The 22,676-nt window shown below is 39.8% G+C and overlaps 1 protein-coding gene across 5 annotated transcripts in view; it reads right to left on the minus strand.

Moving 5' to 3' along the window:
• Positions 1-7,233: 7,233 nt before the first annotated feature.
• Positions 7,234-22,676, minus strand: part of PLXNB2 (plexin B2) — a 251,608-nt gene continuing 236,165 nt past the window's right edge. For all 5 annotated transcript variants that reach the window (XM_059471795.1, XM_059471796.1, XM_059471794.1 and 2 more), the window contains 8 exons: positions 22,369-22,453; positions 16,262-16,416; positions 14,496-14,656; positions 13,768-13,915; positions 13,203-13,267; positions 12,444-12,519; positions 10,351-10,425; positions 7,234-7,539 (listed from right to left, as the gene is read on the minus strand). In XM_059471795.1, the coding sequence (XP_059327778.1) occupies positions 7,435-7,539; positions 10,351-10,425; positions 12,444-12,519; positions 13,203-13,267; positions 13,768-13,915; positions 14,496-14,656; positions 16,262-16,416; positions 22,369-22,453 (870 nt within the window). In that variant the 3' untranslated portion in view covers positions 7,234-7,434. The remainder of the gene's footprint in view (positions 7,540-10,350; positions 10,426-12,443; positions 12,520-13,202; positions 13,268-13,767; positions 13,916-14,495; positions 14,657-16,261; positions 16,417-22,368; positions 22,454-22,676) is intronic.

Raw genomic sequence — 22,676 nt, forward strand, 5'->3', positions numbered from 1 at the left:
TTGCATGGCAGCAAGGCAGAAAATGGTGCATTCACAGTGATCCCAGCTGAGGAGGGTGTCCTACAGGTTGCTCTTGCAGCAGCCAGTGTTCAGAGCAGCTCCTGGTCTTAAGGGCTAAATGCCTGTCAAATCAACTCAAAGCTTGGCAAGGCTCAGAGATCTGATCCACCTTAGGCCTTAGGACTCAGGCTTCACAGTGAACTTGTCTTTGGGTTTGCCACTTGCTGGCAGGAGGCTAAAATTAGCATCCTTTCCCAGCAGATGGTCAACAGAAGTGTTTTGGCTGCAGACATGCCAATTGGGTCATCACTAGTGGAGCAAATCTTCTGATGAGACTCTTAAATCACCTGTCCGAGAGCAATTTGATTTGAACAGGAGCTAACCAAAGCCCAGCCTGTAATTAGTTAGACTCAATCAGTTCCTAGAAAACCACAGGAGCCATTAGCCCTTATTTCCCCAGCAGGTGGGGAAATAGCCTTGGCTGGGAGAGCAGCGTGAGGGCCCTGTGTGCAGGGCAGAGCCTCCAGCCCAGCTGGCAATCCCCAGCTTACCCCAAGCAGCACATGGGTACAGGCCCACAAAGAGGAACTGGTTAAAAGTCTAAAATGAATAATTCAGCACTCCTTTGATTTGTTTTAACTACTGCAGAATGTGTGTCCTGCCACATTACTTCAACCTTGGAATGAAGTACAAATAGATGTGATTCAGACTCTAAATATTTAAAGCCAGAATCTAATCTTAGATACATTGTGTGTTGTGTGTGCTGTCATCTCAAAAATCCGCTAAAGAGAGACAATGATGGACAGCACAGATTCAAATTATATTCAAGCTCTGTATTAAAAAACTTGCTCTGCTAGTTGACATGAATGATTAACCACAAAGAAACTTATGTCTGTCAGTGACAGCAGTGCTCAAGTGTTCTTTGTCATCACTGTCTTTGTTAACTTTAGAAAAGAATAGTCCAAAACCACCTTACAGGGAAAAGACGTCACCTCTCCCTTCTCCCTACTTTCTTAAAGAGATGCAGCTAAACTATTAACTTTTTCCAGTTAAATGCCAAACAAAACATTTCCAATCTTCCTTTCACTGGAAAGAAAGATAAAATCACAACCTTAACTTAAATCAAAAGCTCTAATAGTACTTGGGCAGTTACAGGCTCTTACTATAGCTAGGCAGGTTAAAGCAATCAGCATATGAATCTTCACACACAGCCAGCAAACCCGGAACTTGACACAGCTCTCTACCGAATATTATCCTAAGAGGAATAAGCACACCAGGGCATGACCCTATTAAATACCAAACCTGCAGCTCCAAAATTGCACAAAACCTAGATGGATGATCTCATCTCCAGCAGTAATGTGCCAGAATACAAATAGAGGATTGTCACTGCTTCAAGTGCACAAGGAAACAAAGTAAGGCCATGTTAAAATAAAGGGTGGAATATGCATTGACAGCTGAGCAGAAGAACCTGCTGCTGCTAAAAATTATGGTGGTCTTTCTGTTCCTTTTGCTGGACATTAAGGCCTCATTATGGGACTTTTGGACATCATAACCATATAGCAGCCTCCCAAGATAAACTTTAGTCCAATAAAAGGAGCAATGAGGCTAAACACCCACATCAAGCAAGTGAACTGTAGAAATCTAGCCTTGTCTAAAGGTAAAATGATGTTAATATCTACGTCACTTTCTCGTTTAGGGCTGGCATAGTGCAGCCACCAGGCCAGGATAGAGAGCTGCAGAGTTTAGGTGGAGTTCAGACCAACTAAGAATCATCATTCATACATCAGATGTGAATGCATGCACATCAGACGTAAATAGTAATGTATGTGTAGGGTACATTTTTTAACAAATGTCTTTTACCTTAGACAGATGGAGATGTTTGATGTTTCAGGAAGGTTGTCTGCTCTAGCACAAAAAATCCACTTCTATAATTTTCCAGTGAGCTGAGCCTGGGAGGGTCTGAATGCCCATTAATCCAGGCAGTGATTGTTTCCTTCCTTGGGCTTTCAGAGGAATGTAGCATTGTGGTTCAGAAAGTGCCAGTGAAACACAAGGTGAAAACTCACACGAAGAAGGATCACATGAAGAAAGATGAGGAAAGAAGCCAGACCCATGATAATAGTATTTCAAATAACATCCTGGAGGCAATTTTACAATTGTGAGCATTGCCACGGACCTAGCTGTAGCTGCAGGAAACATGGATTTGGGTTTGTTTTAAATCCCATGGATTGGCATCCAGTCTCTGCAACTAGCAAGAATGATCTCTAACTGAATAGGAGCATAGCCACAGGAGAGAAAAGATTAAGGGTATCAAAGGAATACATTTTTTCATTTCACTCCTTTCTTATTACAGTAGATTAAAAGAAAAAAAGTGAGTTTTGTTCAACATTCAATTTTGAGGACAATTAAATAAGCCAAAAACATTGTTCAGAATTAGAGCATTGAATAAAGGATTTCAAAAACTCAGTGTGGGGTTCATGGTGGGATTTTTATTTCCTTTTAAGATGAGCCATATACATCTGTATGAGATCTATTGTCCTCTGTCCCACTGAAGAAATAGTTTCTTTCTGAAGCATCCAATCTGTTAAGACACATAGGTTCTTTAAAAGCTTAAAAAAAGAAGGAAAGCACTCAAACTCTCTTCTGGTTCAGATGGCAATTATCTGAGAAGCAGCAGAGAAACAGGAATACATGGGCAAATGAAATAGCTTTTGATAGCCTGGCTATGAATGACAGTGGGATTTGTCCTCTTTGGTAATGACATGCAGCAGCAAGCAGTGTGCACCAGCAAGACAGAAGTCAGCCCCGACTGTCTGGTACAGCAGCAGTGATCTTTCACAGCATAGATGGTTATTACAAGCCTGCACAGGGGAAACCACTTTATTCTCTAATGGATGGAGGAATGTTCCTTGATACTGAGGCAAAAGGGGACACCATTTAAAGAAAACAAAACCTTTGAAAACTTCCTTGTATCTGTGGTTCTGGAAAGTCTCTTTTCCTTCTGTTCTGCAGGAACTGTCAAACAACAAGAATTCCACCATCACTTTTGGGCCCCATCAAGACAAAGGCTAACAAAAGAGGGAGGCTAAAAGACCAACTATAATTTACCATTCCAGCTTTCAAACTCATCATTCATCAACTAAAGGAGGGTTTCTCAAAATAAAAAAACACAGACCAGGTATGTAGAGTCTGAAGAAAAAAAAAATCACTGATCATTATAGCTTGTGTGCTGCTATCATTCATTCTCCAAGGAATCCTGTGCTCCAGGCAGATCTGGCAAAACAGACAACTAAGAGAGGAGCTTTGTGTGATGGAGAACCTGGAATGCTTCAGGCACAGAGTTTGACTGCATTGAGTGGAATGAGGGATGAAAGCAAGTCACAAGGGCGACAGTGCTTACATTTCCATTGCATCAACTCTGGTGACTGGAAGTGCCAAATTTTAGCTCCTCAGAGTGTAAGGCAGAATAACACAGGACTCAAGTCAATGGTTGGTAGAAAAATGGCAGGTAGACATCCTCCTTTAAACCTCTGTAGCTGACTGTCTCACTGCTCTGAATGGTATCTCTAGACAGAGATAAAAAAGACAAAAAAAGCCCAAACAATTTCCCCATAAGTTTTTTCTAAGAGAAGACAACAGACTTGGGAGAAGTCTTAAGCAATCTTTGCTCAAGATCAAATTCTTTAGAAAGGAACTCCCCAGAGAACTGTTACACCTCATGCTGATGTGCGTATGGGAACTCTGACTGGAACAATTATCAGGATAAATAGAGGTTTTGGAATCCTAGGAAGCATATCAAAGAGGGACTTCCCTATCAGATTTTGAGATTGGGTTTTTAGGCTATGTAGGTACATATCTTCAAGGACTGAAAATGGTTGTGTTACTAATAAAGCTGGAGAACCTGGAATGGTAAAGTACTGGCCACAAAAACTCATCAGTGCTGGTAAGTCCAGGACAGATGAATTTCAAGCTCAGAGCCATTTTAAGTCTTTATGCAGCTGGCTAAAAATCCTCCCGTGTTACGACAGTTTGTGAATTTGTGAATTCCAGTTTGAATTTCTGAATTCCCTGCAAGGTTTTGTTTATAGTGATGGCTCTGTTTATTTTCAAAAGGTTACCAGAAAGGCCAGCTTCAGAGAGTGCATGTAAATACAGCTCAGACTCAGAAGGCTGAGAAATATGTCCAACACAGGAGGGTGCAGAAGGGGGAGGATCAAGCAGGGTGTAACAGACTGATCAGAGAAGTCATCTTCAGGAGGCATTATGAATGCCTCACATATGTGAATTAGCCAAGGCCCTCTTCACCTATAACCACTTGCTTATAAATCTACAGCATACAGAGAGCAGCAAAAAGATCAAGTAAGGTGTCAGAGGGAAACCTGGCACCAAGGAATAGAGAGTGAATTCTTGGCCAGAGACAACAAAAAAAACCCATTCCTGTTCAGTTGGGTGAGTTACTACATATCAAACAAGCAGGTGCAAGGACCTTGTCCTGTCATAAGAGATCTCTATTTGAATGTTTGCTGTAAGGAGGCAAGCAAAACCCTGGGGAGACTGCTGTCAGCAATGGGATTCAGACCTGCTGGTGGTGCCTGTATCAGCCTCCAAGCTTGGTCTGGGAGATGTCCAAGCAAAGGAACTTCACTCACAGCTGCTGCTGTGGAGTAAAGTGATTTCTGTTTGGCAGCCAGAAGGTTCTTGTGCTTTAAGAAGTGCCACTTAGAGGAGCTGCAGAAGGGGTGAAAAGGAGGGAGACCCCCAGTGAGCTTTTTTCTTTTATCTTGTAGATGAACCAGGTGTCAGGAGCAGCGGAAACCAAATGAGGAGCAGGAAGGTTTTAAGAATCAGATTGCTAAAATGTAATCAAAACTGAACTAGGCCTGGACAAAACAGAGCACCAGAGTGGAAAAACAAGCACTGGAGGAACTTAGCCAAAAGGGGAAATGATAAAATAAACGAGCTCAGTTCTTCAATTCAAATTCCAACTTTGTGCTTTCAGGACAGGGGACTTGAAGAAATTGAAGAGCTGGCATTAAGTTTCTTTGTAGCTGCAGCTGCTCACAGTAATCTGCCTCTGTGTTCCCTGGCAGGCGGCACAGCAGCACTGATAGCCTACAAATTTCTCAGGATGTGAGAAAGGGGCACCAAGAATGATGAATGGATCCAAGATGGACTGGCACATGCCAGCAGACACACACGCCAGTTGCCTCACAGGTAGGATCCAGCCAGAGCCCTGCTGTGTCCCACAGCTGCAGCCTGCAAGTGCTCTGTGTCAAGTCACTGCTGATGGGGGACATTTAATGTTCCCTCTGAAAGCCCTGCTTGCTCAAGCAGGGCTTTCTGATCTCTCTGGAGAGATGCTGCTGAGACTGTATTTTAATTGGCTTTCAGGTCCCAAGATACCTCAGGCAAGAAGACCTCACTCTGGTATGTTGCACTACATCCTTGCTTCTCCAGAGTACTGTCATTTTTCAGAGCAAATGCCAATAAAAAGGGCATGATGTCAGGCATTCCATCTGCAGGATATGTGGTGCTCCTCCTTTCCCAACCACAGACTGATGGATGCTGCTGCTCCATCACTCCCAGAGGGAGCATTACAAATCCTTTCAACACCCATCCCCCCAGTTTCAGTAAAGATCCACTGACACTTGGTGGAAAAAACAACATTGTATTTGATTTACAATTAACAGGATTTACAAATTATGAAAAAGAAACAGATTAGCCATGAAATTAGGATGCCTTTGTTGGTGAAAGAATAACTGGCAAAGCACCTTGCTGTAGGAGTCATATAGCTCAGTCCTAAACAGTATAAAATAAGTTACAGCCCAGGCAGGTTCAGGAATGATTATAGACAAATGCGAGAAGTCGAGTACAAAGCAAACAAAAAACCTGCTCACAGCCTACTGGGCAGGAAACCAGTTCTGGTGAGGCTTTTGATTTTCAGAAATTGAAGAAAAGGCCCACTGACAAATACTAGGAAATTTTCAAAATGGGAGATAATAAAATAATATCAATAGACAGTAAAAGTCAGTGTGTAACAACCTACCAGGCAGGGAGAGCGGGCGCAGACACTGCATTAGCTTGCTGAGAGTCAGCAGAGTCCGGGTGCTTGGCAGGACAATGAACGAAGGAGTACAGATGGCAGCACGTCATTAAAATGCTACTTTACTGCCAAAAACTTGCAAGACAAAGAGAAGTAAAGTTCTCTGATGTGCAATACAGCAATTTAAGAAGACGTACCTAACTTTCTGATTTGTACGGCGCTTACCTATATTGTAAACACACACTTTCTGACAAGTTATTTCAATTTTCTTTGCTATGGATTATAGTGTGTATTCAATCAAATGCAGCATTCCAAGGCTCAAAACTGACTGAGTGGTTTTCAATAGATGAGTATATGATTTTTTCCAATATCATAGTAGTATTTTACATCACAGATACAATAAAAACAAGTGATGGTATTTCTAGGACAGTTCCAAGATTCAAATAAAAAATCATCAGAACCATTCTAAAAGAGGGTATTATACATAATCAAATCATGTTAAACAGCACACTCTCGGCAAGCAGCTAATTACAAGCATTCTGCTGGTCATGTTTTTCACACAAAAGTCATTCAATAGCACATAAATACTTATTTTTCTGATCTGCTTCTTTTTACAAAACCATTCATCAGATTCACAGAATTAGTACAAGTAAGGCACATTAGCATATATCATAAAACTCACAATAATAACAAAGAGTTTTAAAGTTTTAAGGACTGATTCCTTCTTTGCAGTGATTTCTGAACCGAACAAGACTTCATCAGTAGAACTCTTCTACATTGAGATTACACTTATTTCTCTCACATCCAACTGTGGTGGGTGCATCACCCTTAAGATAAATAATTAAATTAGAACCATGAGTGGTAGCAAATCCCATTTTTAGATCTTGCAGAGAAAATGGACACTTTGTTCGCTATGTTCATTATGAGCACAGACCAAGTTTTAGAGCTCTATGGAAGTCAATTTCCAGTTATCAAAATAAAAGGGGATATTGCATGTGTCTCTGAGTATGTTATTGTTTTCCTAGTACAAATATTGCTTAAGGTAGAAAGGATGCTATGGTATTGAATTTACTTGCATAATGAATTCTAAATGCTGATGTCTCAGATTCTACTAAATCAAATGAAGGATAGGTCTTTCTTCTTCCACCCCCCACCCTGCCCCCAACCAAAGGACTCTTTCCCACAGAAGATTCATTTACACACAACACAGCTTTTAATTAGAAGCATAATTTACAGTAAAAATTCTTTACATTACACCTCTGCTATCAAAAAACCATGAAATCTTTCATTTAAAGTTGTAATTATACATTAAAAAATAGAACACTATTTCCTTAACAGGAAGAATGAATTTCAACATCTTCAGATCAGATTTCTTTATTGCGGCTTTTGAGTCAAAGGTCAGTCACTTTATTCTCTAGCGCAGCTGCTATTTGCTGTAAACGGAAGGCAAGCTGCATTTTTTGTGCAGCTGGATCCTCTTCAAGTGCATTTATAATCTGGAAGATATAAACACAGAAAGTTTAGAATAATTTAGCTTAAAATGTATGACATAGTTCTGAGACCAAGTGTTTGATACTACTTTGGTTGTAAAGAGTCTTTTGCATTCACTCTGTACCAAAGTCCATCTATTAGGCCCCATGTTCTATTTTTTTCACAAAGGCAGTAAAAATTATTGTAACTTTATATAAGTTGCTGTAATGTTTCCCATTATGTTGGGATACAAGCAAATTAATAGATAGCGCTTTATCTTGTAAAATATTACATTCCAAGATGGAGCAGGCAGGGGAGGAATTTCCTCAGAGCTATTTAAGAAACAGTGCTTTTACATACAGTGCACCCTACACAGCTTGAGGGTCATTTACCATCAGTAATTATATCCCATCCCCATGAGCTGCAGTTATGAGAAGCTCCTGGGTGGTCCATGCACAGGCATGTGGCAGGACCACGCAAGGTCTCCTGTGCCTGTAGGCAAGATGAGGAATAAAGCCAGCAGCTCCCTTTTGGCTATCACCAAGAAATGCCAAGACTCTGGCCCAGCACAGCATAGCTCAGGAAAGCAAATAGCTCCTCTGAGGAGCCCCCAGCATCCCACAGGCTCTGCTGTACAGAATATCTATAAGAGGATATGACTCTTAAGACACAAGGGATTTGAAAACAAGAGCCAGTAAAGGTCAGCTGTTATGAGAAGGCTTTTCTTCAAATAGAGTTTTTAGGGTTTCCCAGATCAAATTCAAAAGGTTTTGAAAGGTTTTCATTTCCACCATCCTTTAGGAAAACTTTCCCACCAGCTATTAGATTTCTCCATTAGAAAAATATGTTATGTGACAAAACCATTCCTTTTCTAGAACTGGCTTTATTAATATAAGTCTGACAGTGTAATCAAGCAGAAACCTTTAGCACTGTTTAAATACTATATAGACTTGCAAGTACAAAGATGGAAAAATGGAGTTTGCCTGTCACTACCCGTGGTTCTTATTACTTCTTGAACACCACTGACAATGGAGATTAATGCAGTCAGAATCAATCTAGCCAATAATTTCACTTTGAAGGGCTGGTATAGTGTTTGCATTTCCAACACTGGAGCAAATTTGTTTAGAAACAATTATTTTAATGAATTTGTTTTTAAAGTGTGAAAATATTTTTACAAGACAGACCTAATAAACACTTATTGCAGTATTTAAACTGGGCCTGATTTAATTTGATATTGTTTCCTTAATTTAAACAATTATATCTAGCTGTAACTCCTCAAATTTAGACTAAATAATTTATGATTATCTCTACTGGTGAATATATCCTTCCTATAAATGTGGACAATTAGAATGTACCCACTTAGTCATTGTCAAGCCCTGCAGAGATGCAGAAGGTAGAGCACATGCTGGGAACCACTGTGTCAGTAATAAAGACAAGGGCAGCTGCAAAATGTTCCAATTTATGCAAATTAAAACATTTTCATGGAAAATAAATAAGCTTGATTAATTTTACTGAATAGTTCTTGACAGATTATCTCCACAATTCTGAATTAGCAGCCTTTTCATCACATGCACCTCATTGTTACACAGTGATGTACGTGGAAGGGAAGAGCTGCAGCTACATACTGGGGTGTGCTGGCCTGCCACTGATGAAGTGCCACAGGCTGGTGGCTCTGCCCGACGTGTGGATGAATCAGGGATTTACAGTTCAGCTGTCATTCAGGGTCCCCGAGTGTTTTTGTAAGAGGTCAAACTACGGACGTATTTGGGAAGGTGCTGAAAGCCAGCTTAGCACTGGTGGTGAGGGGTGAGGGAATGCCATGGGCTGGCCTACATTCCTCTGTCTGCTTCCCCCACTGACCATCATTGCAAGAGTTCTCAGGGTGATTTGATTTTCCCTGCTTGCATCTGTTTAAAAGCTGTGAGAGGCTGGCTGCTCCTGTATAAAGCAGCTGCAGTGAAGGATGCGACTCACTGTCTTCAGTGCTGAATGTAAGTGAAAACACAAACTGTGCTGAGGTGCAAGACTGAGCGAATAGAGCTCACATGTACTGTGCTCCTTTTTGATTCAGCATCTGTTCTTACTTGCTTCAATTCTGAAGGTTTTCTGGAGGCATTCATTTCCATGGAAACCTTTGAATAAAAGTTTCCTTCTCTCTTTTTGTCCTCAGATTAAGTTTGGAGAGCCATAGCCACAGCCCAGCTACTCTGGGATATTCTTTGTCCCCCTTTCCACAGGGTGTGAAAAACCAAAGAAACTTTTTAAACTGAAGCTGTGAGCCTGCTTTTGAATCAGGCGACATTCAACAGTTACTCTGCTTTGGTTTACTGCAGGCAGGCACTTCACTTGGCATGGCAAAACAGGGATGGTACCACGCAGGGAAGTTTAAAGAGCATTTTAACTAATAAAAATGTCATGGCTCCAATTCCTACAAGCAAAACAAGTTTAGCAAATTTTTCCTAATAAAAAGGCACACTGTCTTGAAACCTGATATAGCTCTGATGACTTTTTGCTTGGTGACATTGTTATATATTTATTAGGATGGTAGAACTGAAGAGAAGTGATTTTTAAATCTATTTATCTTTCAGATCTTGTTAAACTATCCATTAAACTATCCCTACCAAAACCAGATAGCCATAATGAAATTGTTCATTTATAAGGACATTATCTTGACCAGTGTAATTGCCAAGCAGTGTATATAACTGCAAGGTTTTTGTTCAGCACTGCTTTTACCTGATCATTCAGTGAAATCCAGAAGTCACTCTTTTTGACTAATGTTAGCTTTCATAACCTTTTACCACTGACATTAAAGCATGAAAACAAAAGGCATAACTTACCTCATCATAGTATTTGTTAGTGTACTGGTAGAGTTGGTGTAGAGCCACAAGCGTGTTTAAGGAATCAGTATGTGCCTGTTAACACAAGCAGGCGGCAAACATGTCAAAATAGGATCACACACGGCTGAAACTTATGCACATGCACAACTGTTGGGTACAACTGACAAAATTTCCAAATGCAAGCTCTGTGTTTAATTTTTGTTGAATGACACTTGGGGCAGAGAAAAGGAGTGAGAAAACTTTTGGTTGGTGATTTTTAGATCAAGGCTTTCCCTCTGGTATTTTTCCAGCCTGCCCATAACTCAACGTTGGAGGGGGAAGATATTTTGAATTCTGAACGTCAAACCACAGGCTACAGCTCAAACATCTGTTAGCAGCATGGGTGTGAAAAGCTAAAGCATTTACCCAGTACAATCTACATATTGTTAAGATATTAAGCATTGGTTCTGACACAGTCATCATGGGTGTTTGAAATCCTTTCTCCAGCTCTTTTTACATCCTGAAAATTATTCACACTCCACTACAGCAAAGGTGTAACTCATCAATATTATAAGCACATGTACATTTGGAAAAAGCCACCCGAAACATGGAAATAGAAAGGTGGGGGGGGGGGGGGGGGAGGCGGGGGGATAGTGAGAAGAGAGAGAGAGAGAGAAAGGACTTCAAATGAAGCAGGAAATAACCCTTCCATTACCTTATCTTCCCCCTGCCCCCACACATATGACTTATTTAGTGAATGTGCTCTACCTGTCTGAACAGATGTTCTTCATTCAAATGTGTAGGATTCAAGTCTCTAGCTATGCCTTTAGTCTTTTAAGTTAGTTAAGAAAATGAAGAATTGCAGAATATTGTTACTGGCATAAATGATTACCCCAGGGATAAAGCAGCAGAGAAACATCCATCTTCCCTTGCTCTATAAAAGTCACTTTTAGAGCTGGTCAAAATTTGCAGTGTTCAATCACTCCTTCCATGTTAATTTTGATCATAATTTATAATGAAAATAGAAAGGAGGAACATATCCTGCTAATGTTAAAACATTATATTGAATTTACTTTTAATCACCAAATGTTCTAATTTTATATACATCTCAATTTATGTAATAAATAAAGTGAACTGTAAAATGAAATGTCACTGCAGATGAGTTTTGTAGTAAATGACTGAAAATAGAAATGCTCTCATGAGGATGTTGATCTGCAAAATGTTAGGTCCTAAGGGCACTGAAATAAACAAACCGCAAAAAATTCCCCAAACATCCTCCTTACGCTAGAACTCTTCAACTAAATTAAGCAAATGAGCAAACCAGCCGGTAAATACACTGCCTTCTTGCTCAGGCTAAACAACGTCTTTAGGGCTGGTGAGGGACTCTCCGGGTTCCCCAAGTTAAATAGAGTGCTTCAAAGGCAAGAGCCTGCCCGAGCTGAGCTGAGCTGCACAGCAGACAGGCTGTTTCGAGGCTGAAGCAGGTTTTGAACTGACTTTGTTCCACCCATCTCCAGCCAAAGGCCCATATAGCAACAACCACACTCTGCTCTCCTCCACGTGAGGTAACCCAAATAACCTACAATGCAAAATCTGCCACTGAGCAAGCACGATGAACTTCTTACATGTAGCATAAAGCAGAAGTATTGCCCCTGTATAGACTGTTCTAAAATATGCTATACTTAATGTTCATGCCCCCTCTATAATTTCTGGAATCTAATTTTTGCTGTGGTAGCACTGTGAATTCAGTCACTACTCGTTGTCAGTATGATCAATGCTAAAAATCCTCTGTGTGCTGTGGAGAGAAAGCACAGTTCAAGAGTGTATAATTTTACCACAATGGCTGTGAAAAACCCAAACACTGTGCTCTATTTCCTACATAACTCAGATACATTAATAACAATAAGGATTCTTGATTCCATTCAATAATCAACATTTCAAAGTTTGAAATATTGGCATGACTACAATGAACAGGAGTATTTCAGAGATTTATGAAATCGTCTGATATTTGCACATACAAAAGACCCCATTTGCTGAGATAGAAAGAGAAGACAAAAAACCCAGTATTACACTTGGCTCCAATTTCACTACAAGAAAATAGATTTTATTCTTACCCTAGAAATCTCTGCTAGATGGGTATTCATGTCTTGGTCACTCACTGGCACCATCTGACGAATACCTTTGTAGTAACTGCCAGAGATTAAAAAGGAGTTTCAGTTAGGAAAATAAACTGTTTCTTTCTGGTAATTCTGCCATTATTTCAAACATGCTTCCTTACTAACATAGGAAGAAGACACAACAGACCAGTGATTCCTTCAGCAATCCTGCTTTCCAATATTAGAGCTTTTGCAGTAGAGGTAAATCTTACCTGATTGTACAGGAATGTACCAGAGAAAGAAAAATCTATAATTGCAGATAATGATTATTTTAGGTCTTAAAACTGTCAAGAGTTTTTTTGTGTGGCAGATCTTCCATGATATTAACAGAATTTCCAATTAGCAAATGAATAAAGTCAGAGACAGCATAGAAAAAAAAATGTTTCTGAAAATGTTTTCAGGATTTGGTCTCTACTGACTTATGGAAGTGCAGCATTTGTTAGACAGATCATGTGGGTAGCAAACTGCAGAAAACAGCATCATATTTTCTCCTGAATAAATCTATTCATCTGTCTGTACAGACAAGAATATGCCCTGGGTCCTAATGGAGCTCCATTTCAACTCTGCCAATGCCACCACCAAGGGCATCTTTAAACCTTTGGGTGTAAAATTTTTAATATTTGACAGCTGACTTTGACTATATCAGCATTCTCTTTTCCTCTTACACAGGCTTAAAATCCTAAAAACTGAAAAATCATGAAAAGAGTTGATACTTACTCTTCCACCATTTTCTTATAGTTAGAGATTTCTTTCGCATAAAGTAATTTATTACTTGGAGAATCCTGAAAAATTTAGAATATGGAAAAATGTAGTTATTTATGAACATTTCTAGGAAGCAAAAGAAAGTAAAGAATATAGGATCAAGCCTTTATATTCACCTACACTCGAGCTTAAAAGATATTAACATTTGGATACTTATTAACAAAGGTGGGATTATTTAGTAAAAAGATGGTGCTTACACATGGTATTACTGCTGAGTTTTACAAAAGTATTAATGCTAGGTGATGATAAATTATTGGTGGACCTGAAATACTCAGTTTTAAAACATGCTTTTTATAAAAGCAGTTGCTATTTGCTACTTTTTCAACAGCATCAATTGGCAGACTACACAGAAATACTAACAGTTCACCCACCTGTTAAGTGATGAAATGTTAACTTCATTATAAAACTAAAAAGAAACGATCAAGGCTGTATCTCCTCAGAGAATGGGTATTGTCTGTGAGGATGCCCTTTGTCTCGTCAGGAATGAGCATAGTCAGGATGTAGAATGCAAATCACTTACTCTGCTTAATTTGTGCTCTGTTCTTGTGCAAGCATCCATGAAAGTCTGTGCAATGACTGACAAGGAAGCATCCACTACTTCATGAACATGAACATCAAAGATGAAATGGGGATTTTTCAGTATGTTTACCCAGAATCTAAGAGGCAGGCTACAAAGCAAAGAAAAAGATAAATAATCCTTTTTACACAATAAATATTCTACAACAAAAAAATCACATGAAATCAAGTATGGGCTTTGCATTTTCATCTCCTCACAACAGTGATGTTTAATTTTATATTTCAATACTTATACAAGCTTGCCTGGGTTCCATGCCTGAAAATCAACTCTTCACTCTCAGGAAAACTCATATGAGAAGGACCTTGAGTGCCCCAAAAGAGCAAGGAAGGATGTATGCATGGTCAGGGAAGCTACAAAGTAGTATGTATTAGATTTTGTGATTTGACAGGTAAATCTAGTCCCATTTGTCTCTTGCTTTCCTCTTCTCTGAGGAAAGACAAAAAATAAAACATGGTAAATCTGCCAGTGACAATCCCATAGGTAAACTGGTTTCATTTTTTGCCTCTTCTTAGACTTACAGGGAATCTTTTTCATCACACAAACATATTGTCTCAAAATTCTGAGGATTATAAATGACATTTACTTTGATTTATGGTAAGAGTGTTAGTATATACCTGGGAATTATACTCTTTTTTCTCTGCAATACATGAATGACTCTGTTCATACTGTACCTGTTCGTTTTCCAAATGTGAATGGTATCTTCATCCTTGATGTCATGTTTTTCTGCTTGTTCATCAAGAAAGTCAAAGAAGTACTTCACAGCTGGTGGTACCACATGGTTTGAGTTGAGCACACTGTGAAAGAAGTCATCTACAAACTGCTGAAGTGTCCCCTAAAAGCAAATTTTAAAAAATCAGTTTCATTCGTGTTACAAGCTGAACTCAGCATCTTTTATTCCTATGGACATAATCCAGCTGCTGTCACTGATGGCCTTTATCCTGAGGGCTAAGAGTGACAAAAAGTAAGCAATTTCTTAGAGCAGTGACTTTGTAAACTGCCAACGCAGTAAAGACCTTCTAAAGCACAATTTAATGTTCTAGACTCAAAGGTTGTGACTTCACCAGAGATCCTATGGTTTGCACAGCAAGGTGTGCCTTCTGCTTGACAGAAGAAGCAGAAATTGGTTGCTACATTTACCCTTCGGGATCATTGCCCACATGAAATAATTTTTAGCCACTTTTTAAAGGTTTTTCAGCTTCCCACATCCAGTTTCTCTGACAGCAGAGCACTGCAATTTTTAAAGACAAACTGAGAGGAAGAAGTACCAGTGAGCATTTGCCCTTTTTGGCTAAGGGCAGGCACATGGGCCTTATCAGACATCCAGTCTGACTCAGCTTCATGGGATCCACAGAGTCCAGAAGTGAAGCGTCCAAGAAGTTGTTGGATTCTGGCATCAGCCTGGATCTTAGCAATGGCAACCTCTGCGACTGTCCCCTTGTTTTAGAGAGGACCCTGTTGAGGCCACACAGAGCTCATCCCCAGCCAACTGATTGGCCCTACAGGGACCTTTGAAGGGCTGCATCCTCTTCCCAACCATGACTCCAGCTGACAGCCTCCAAACAGGGAAGGGAGCCAGATGGCAAGGAGCTCTGAGACATTCTGCTGTCAGCCAGAACACACAAGTCCCAGGGCTGAAGGGGTAGCTGTGATCTCAGCTGTAATACCTCACCAACATTTTATGAGTCAGTAAAGCTCCAGACTTGGTAATAACCTATAAAATGGTTATTGGGAATACAAAGCAGTGACTTTATTATCAGAAGAAAGGGATGCAAGCATCTTTTTGGCTCTTCATCCTGAGTCTATGTCATCTAGCCAAAGACTTTCCTTCATATCCACTTCCATGCTTGGACAAGTGGCCTTAGCTGGAGCCAGACTGACTTCATTTTCACAAAAGGAGCCTGGCTTTGTGGTCATTAAACACATTATTCTAAATTCTAATTCTTTCTTCATGGAGAAATGTTTAAAAAATTATTTTGCTCGTTATCAATTCTGCAGTAGAGGCACAAAAAATTCTATAAAAGCACTATTATTATTTGGAAACTTGGTTTTTTTTGGGTTTTACTGGAACATTGATCCCATACAAGAACAGAGAAATATAAGAATTTATAAAGCATTCAGTTCAAAAGAAAAACCAACAAAGTATTATTTAAACAGGTGGCACAGAGCAGAATATCCATCTTTGTCTTGCAAGGAAAATCCTTATTTAACAATCACACAGTCATGGTTCTCAGCTTTGAGCAGGAGTTGTACATTATCTCCTTCCCAGTAAAGCTCCTCAGGGCATGTTAATCACTTGAAGCCTTGAACACCAGCTTGTATGTACATGGCACATATTCCAAACTGCAGATGAACACATGACTAATATTTGCATCTATTGCCTCAGTTGTGTATCAAAATCTGTAGAAGTAAAGTTAACTATAGCACATCTGAGCCCTACCTTCACAGAAAGAAGTCTGGTCAGGTAGATCTCTGTAATAGCTTTGGTCCTCTCTTTTTCCTTCACACTGCCCCGCTTTGATTTCCCTTCATCCATTTCATCCACTGGCCGGACTAGATGCCAGACCTTGTTTTCATCTTCCAGGAGCGCATGCCCTAGAAACAGTAATTGTAATAATTATAAAAAACACCCAACCCCAAAACAGCAACACAAAGTAATCATATACACATATACACGTTCCCTGTCCTTAACATACCTGTCCTCTTGCCAAAGGGATCTAGATTACTCTGTTCCTGTCCAACATACACAACTCAAGTACTAAATGTTCAGTGGCACAGAGATGAAAAAAACTGGCTTTTGTCAAGATCAAAGGGTGATGAAAGAATCACACAATAGGAAAACTTCTATTTGGTCCTTGTCCTGGTTCGAGCCAGGACAGGGATAATTTTTGCAGTAGCCAGGAGAGTCATGGCTGGGACATGGAAGTTGTTCTAAATGTCATTGTCACAGGTGGGGAGAAGGGAGTTTCCTCTGGGGAGAAGGGGTTCCTTCCAGTGGAGTAAGTGTGGAGGGAGCAGTGGAGTGATGCCAGTTTCAGGCTGGAGGGAGCAGTGGGAATAGCATAACAGAGGGAGCAGTCAGGTACTGTCTGTTGTTGGGGGTTTCTATGGTGAGCAATAATGTTTCTTTTCTTATATCCACTGTCATTAGTTTTCTTTTCTCATCTCTTTGCTGTTTCCAGTAAATTGTTATCTCAGCCCATGATTTTTACCTTTTGTGTCTTCCATTGTCCTCTCCATCCCACTGCAGGGGAGGGGGAGGTGCAGGGGAAAGTGAGCAAGCAGGGCATGGCTTGGAGTGGTAGAAAAGTAAATTAGATAATACCATTCCTAAATCACAACAGTCATGTAAACACAGTATGTGTATGTTTTGAGGTTCACACAATTAAGTTATTTTCTTCTTTGTGAATTCTCAAAGACACAATCAAGTTATAGAATCTTAGCTAGGTCTGACCCCATAGCCACCACAGAAATACAAATTGCAGCCTACTCCTGGTACAACCTTTTCTCTCAGTAAAACCATTACAATTCACATCTTTACTCCACTTGCTGAGGTCAAAGTATGGTACCTCAGTTCAAACTTTCCTTTTATCACCATTTGATAAGCACCACTTGACTTTGTAGCTGAGTGGAGGAAAAATACATCCCTTCCCTGAGATTACATGAACTCCAGCAGCCAGAGATAATGACTGAAGCAAATTCATATACATTCTAATAAGATTTTTTAAAAAATTGTTTGTCAGTATTCATAGTTTAAACCAGAGGGAGAGACTCCCATCAAGTCTGTTACAATAAAGCAGAAACAGGAGCAAGCCCTTGGATGATAATGGATGGTCACAGTGCCTCTCTGTGCTGCCTGGGGCTTGGCCCTGCACCCAGTGCCAGGGCTTGGACCAACAACACACAGTGCATAAAAGCGGTTTTGCATTTCAGCACCACACTGTTGCTCAAACTCCATGCCTAAGGAGCTTCTGTTACAGACAGTTCTAAAAGAGATGATACAATTAACTTGCCATTAATATTCCTTGAAAAGGGTTTCTCTGTCACTTTCAAATCTCCTGGTTTTTTTGTTCTTCCTTTAATTCCTGAACTTTTGCATCTACTTGGCACAGTCCCTAAAAGCAATAGTGCTTTTCCAGTGGAAGTTATTGAATCAGTATATTTAAAATTATTGACATCTTTAAAATATGAAAGTTATTTTTCCCATAAAAATTGTGATTCAGCCCCACGGTACAAATTATTTTGCATTCTGCTAAGTTTTATGCCTTAATATACACCTCTAACTTAACTGAATCCTGGTTACAACACAAAATATTAGTTTTTAATTGCATTAACTTTGACCATAATAGTCAATTAACTAAGTTCCTCAACAGCTACATTGAATTTCCCAGTTTGCATGTACATTCAATATTTTACATCACAGGGGAAAATAACATTTAAGAGTAATTTGGCTAAGCCAACACTTTTGCTTGAATCTACTTTATATATTCTCATGAAAAGCATTAGTTTTGCAGCCTTCTGGGACATTTACTTCTTTTTAACAAGGTAGGGAAGAAATATAAATCCCACATTAAATCACATTGTCCTTTGAGAGTCCTTAATTCAACCTGGAAGTTCATGTGAATGAAGCCAGAAAAAATAAAAGCTATCACTTTATTTTGAAGCAGTTGTGATTTCACAATAGATGCCATTCATAGCAATCATCTGCCAGTACAATAAGAATCACTGCTGGGCATGAAGTATGGAATTTCTTTTGCAATCCCTGTTATTCACTTTTGGAAATTAACAGATCAAATCAGGCAGTTAGACCAGAAACTATATTCCAGCCTTATGTCAGTTCTTTATTGCACTCCTGCTTCCTGCTTTGAATCAAAGGAATTCATTCTCTCTTTGCCCTCCTGATGGTAGATGGTCCAGTTTAACTTTGGACAGAAGAGGAAACTGCTAAAGTGGTTTCCACTGAGATCACTGGCTCTTACACTCAGCTGAGCTTGGTCTGTGTTTGTTTAGCAACAGCAGAATTGGCTACTAGTGGAATAGTAGTTATTTCATAGCAGAGTAAGGATCAAGGGACTACAGCTCAAGCAGATGAACTTCTGCAACCCGAAGATCTCACTTGATTTGTATAAATAGCAGGAAGAAAGAGGAAGAGAAATTCAGAACATGGACCAAGAAAACATGTTAGCAACATGGTTGCTAAGAGAAAATAACAGTCTTATGAGATAATATTTTCCTCAATGGGAAAGTAGGAAATAAAGAAAATAAAAGATAGGGGGAAATACCTCCTTTTTAGCTCCTTAGTCACACTAAGCATCAAGCTGTAAGCAGGAAGAAGATTGTGTCCAGGGGGTCAAATGCTTCCCCCTGAGCTCTTTGTCTTGGTCCTTGGACATTCTTTGGCCAATATAAAATAATTATTGGGGTGTTGGGGGGAGTGTTAATGGCAAAAATTGACTGTGCTGACCAATTACAGTGGTAGGAACCATGATGTAAACATGAGACAATGCAGCCCCTTTCCCCTTGAGCGACCTGCAGCAAATTATCTTCTTTCCAGTCTCCCCTACCTCATGAATACTGTTCCATGGAGATGGAGGAAGGGCTGCCCTAACAGATCTGCTAATTAGTATTTCTGATCTGCAACCCTGTGCCTATTTTTATTCATAATTAAAAAAGGGGAAAAAACCACCACCCAACAAAACAAACAAAAAAAGCCCAAAACATAATATCAGGAAAAAACACCCAAAACAACAGAATGTGTTGTTTTGGTTTATAGTTCAGTGCAGAAATACTAGTATGAAATCACTGGAACCATTCTCCTTCTTGATACAAATTAGTAACTGCATTTATTGTCTCCTGAAGCAAAAGATGCTGCATTTAATTTGTCACAATCTCCAGCTTCCAGTGTCTTCCTGTTAAAAGCTCTGAATAAAAGCAGCACAGAAGCAATGCCAGGATTTAGAGCAACATCTCTGAACATGGTTTTACATTTTCGGTCGGTGCAAAGCCTCCTACTTTGGCTGACAGTCAATGGCTTCAGCTGACACTTCTCAATGCAGAAGGTGCAAGTTAATGAGACTGAATAAAAGGAAATCCACTTTGTCACAAGCCTCATTCATAGTCAGGATAGGATTTCTGTTTATTCAAACCCTGTAAATCCCTGTGCCATATAAATGTGTATGTGTGGGAGGGGAAGCCTCTGATCCTCTCCTCTCCCCTTTATACAGTGTCTCACAAATCATGGTCACAGCAGGCTCTCACTTTGTACCAGCTTTGTAACATTTTATAGCTTTCCAAGAGAACAAGCTGGCACCAGATAGCTCTGAGGACCTTACAGTGCTAAAGAAAGCAGGGTAGCTTGGCATGAAACACTGCCATCCCAAATTTGTACACTGCCATGGTGCGAGACAGGTGTAGAGAAGAAACACGGTGGAAGCTGTTAGCACTTGATACTTTGGGGTCTGAATTCTCTGCAGACTTTTCTCTAACATGCAAGAGCCCCTGTGTGACAGCACTGTCCCCACAGGTCTGCTTTTCCTTTACAATTTAGCATGCCCCACAGATAACTAATGAATTCACCTTGGAGTACAGATAGATTATGCTTGTTCAAAGAGCTTCATCATACTGAATCATATTGAATGATATAATTGCTGAGAAGAAGGAAAGGAAAAAACCTAACCCTAAAAAGAAAAACATGTGATCTGGTCCTCTACTGCCTGCCACAGGGGTGGAGAGGTGAGGAGGATGAAGGTTGGCAGTGCAGAACAGAAGGCTGACCATTATTCTATATCCAGAAAGCAAAGCAAGTTAAGGGCACCACCAGGCTCCATTCACAGTCCACTCCACTCATTTAGAGGTGAGGTGAGCATGGCCCCAGCCACCAGTGCAGCCACACTGAACAGGGATTAGGAATCAGCACCTTGCCTGGCTGCACTCCACTGCCTTCTGTATTAAACTGGATGGCTTTTTAAGTTAACATGCTGGGTTGGCACCTGCTGTGACAGAACAGTCACTGCCTGGCCAGCTATGCCGGGCACTTGGAGTGAAAGAGTGAGGATAGCAGCAGCAGTGTACACATGACCATTATAAGTCTCTTCTTTCTGGTGGAAAAAGTCACAAAAGACAGAATCCAGGAGGACAGAGTAAGAAGTAAACAGTAAGTAATTCTGCCCATCTTAATTTCCTGTCCAACACCAAAACAAATCAAAGTCTGAACCTTTCTGCTAAATAGCCATATATGTCAGAGCTATCAGCTGAGACCCATCTTTTTGAAAAATGTACATTTCTGGCATATTATTTCCAACCTGTTTAACTGCCCAGCCCTCAAAACGTATTAAATCTAAGATCAGTAAATCTCTTTAAAGGAATGAAACTATTAGGTGAAGTAATGGCCTTTGCAATCAGTGCTAGAGAGAAAAGCATATCAAATGAGTTCATGGGAGGAAGAATGATCTCAACAATTATTGTTCCATAAATCTAACTTCTACCTCATGTAAAATAACTGAATATAAGGATAAAAAAACCTCAGAGAAACTGAACATCTGAAGTCAGTAAAGGAAATACATGTGACAAAGAACATATATTCACAAGTAAATATTGCCATAAAAATCTGAGTGCATTCAAGGCTGTAATGGATATTGTGTCTCAAGATATTTTGAAGTATGGAAAATTGGTCTAGACGGAATACTAACACACAAAAGTAAAAGCTTTTAAGAGGGTTGCAAGCTAACAGGTTTCTTCTGTGTTGCAAAGTCCAGCATACTATAGCAGGCAGCAATACAAGAATTATGCATCAGATGCATTAGTGATGTGAAAGAGAAGAAACATTACAAGGAAATTCCTGATGCTCACTTACAAAGGATTGAAAACCTCAAAAAGAGCAAAGGAATTGTGAAAAATGGTGCATCTAATAAAGAGACAAAATGCATGGAATGATCAAAGTCAATTAAAAAGCCCTGGGAAAAAATAAGTTAGCATAGCTGGTGAAACATCACTCAAAAGGAAGGGAGACACAAAATCTGGAGGTACAGAGATGAGTTTGCAAGGCAGCACAGTTGTAAGAAATGGTACAAAAAATTATATCAGTCATTATGTCACAGAGTCTTCACTGTGGTTCATCTAGAACACTGGATTTAATTCTCAGTATAATAAGAAGTGAAAGAAATTTGAAGAGGAACATGAGTAAAGGCTTTAGAAAAGAGAAAAAAAGATAAAGCTCTGGGAAGATGAAATGCACAGTTTGAGTATAGATGTAGTGTGATTAAAAAACAAAATATGTAAGGAAATGTTTAATAAGAGTGCTTTCTATTAAGTTGGGGTATGGACTCACAGCAATTATTAAAGCCCTAGGGTTTAAGACTTTTATAATGAGGGCAAACAAAACCATTTCAAGTGTACAGTGGGAAACACAACAAATAAACTCTATGTAGTCTGGTGGGGAATATCTAGCTCCATGGAAGTGCTTGATAAACAAAATCAAAATGGCAGCATCACTATGTGAGTTTTGACTTCTGGTCATCTAGGGAGGTAGGGAGGCCACAAGACACTTACTTTCCCCTGGGACATCTTGCTGATTATCCTCTGGCTGCTGGGAAACGCCCATTTTTGATAAGATGAGCGTGGCACCATCTCGGACCTTTGGAAATAGAAACACAGATTTTTCAATAGAATCATGTGCTACTGAACCTCTTTCTTAAACCTTAAACTGGGGTTTCTATGATTGGTTGCAGGGAATCTATGACAAATGCTAACCTTGCTAGGCTCCTTGGATGACTGGCTCTGCAATTCAGAACAGACTCCCTCCCACTCTCTAAGAGATCCCATCAACAGCTCCTCTGAGATTACTGAAATATTAGGAG

Source organism: Ammospiza nelsoni, chromosome 5 (genome assembly GCF_027579445.1).
Source record: "Ammospiza nelsoni isolate bAmmNel1 chromosome 5, bAmmNel1.pri, whole genome shotgun sequence".
Taxonomy (NCBI): Eukaryota; Metazoa; Chordata; class Aves; order Passeriformes; family Passerellidae; genus Ammospiza; species Ammospiza nelsoni.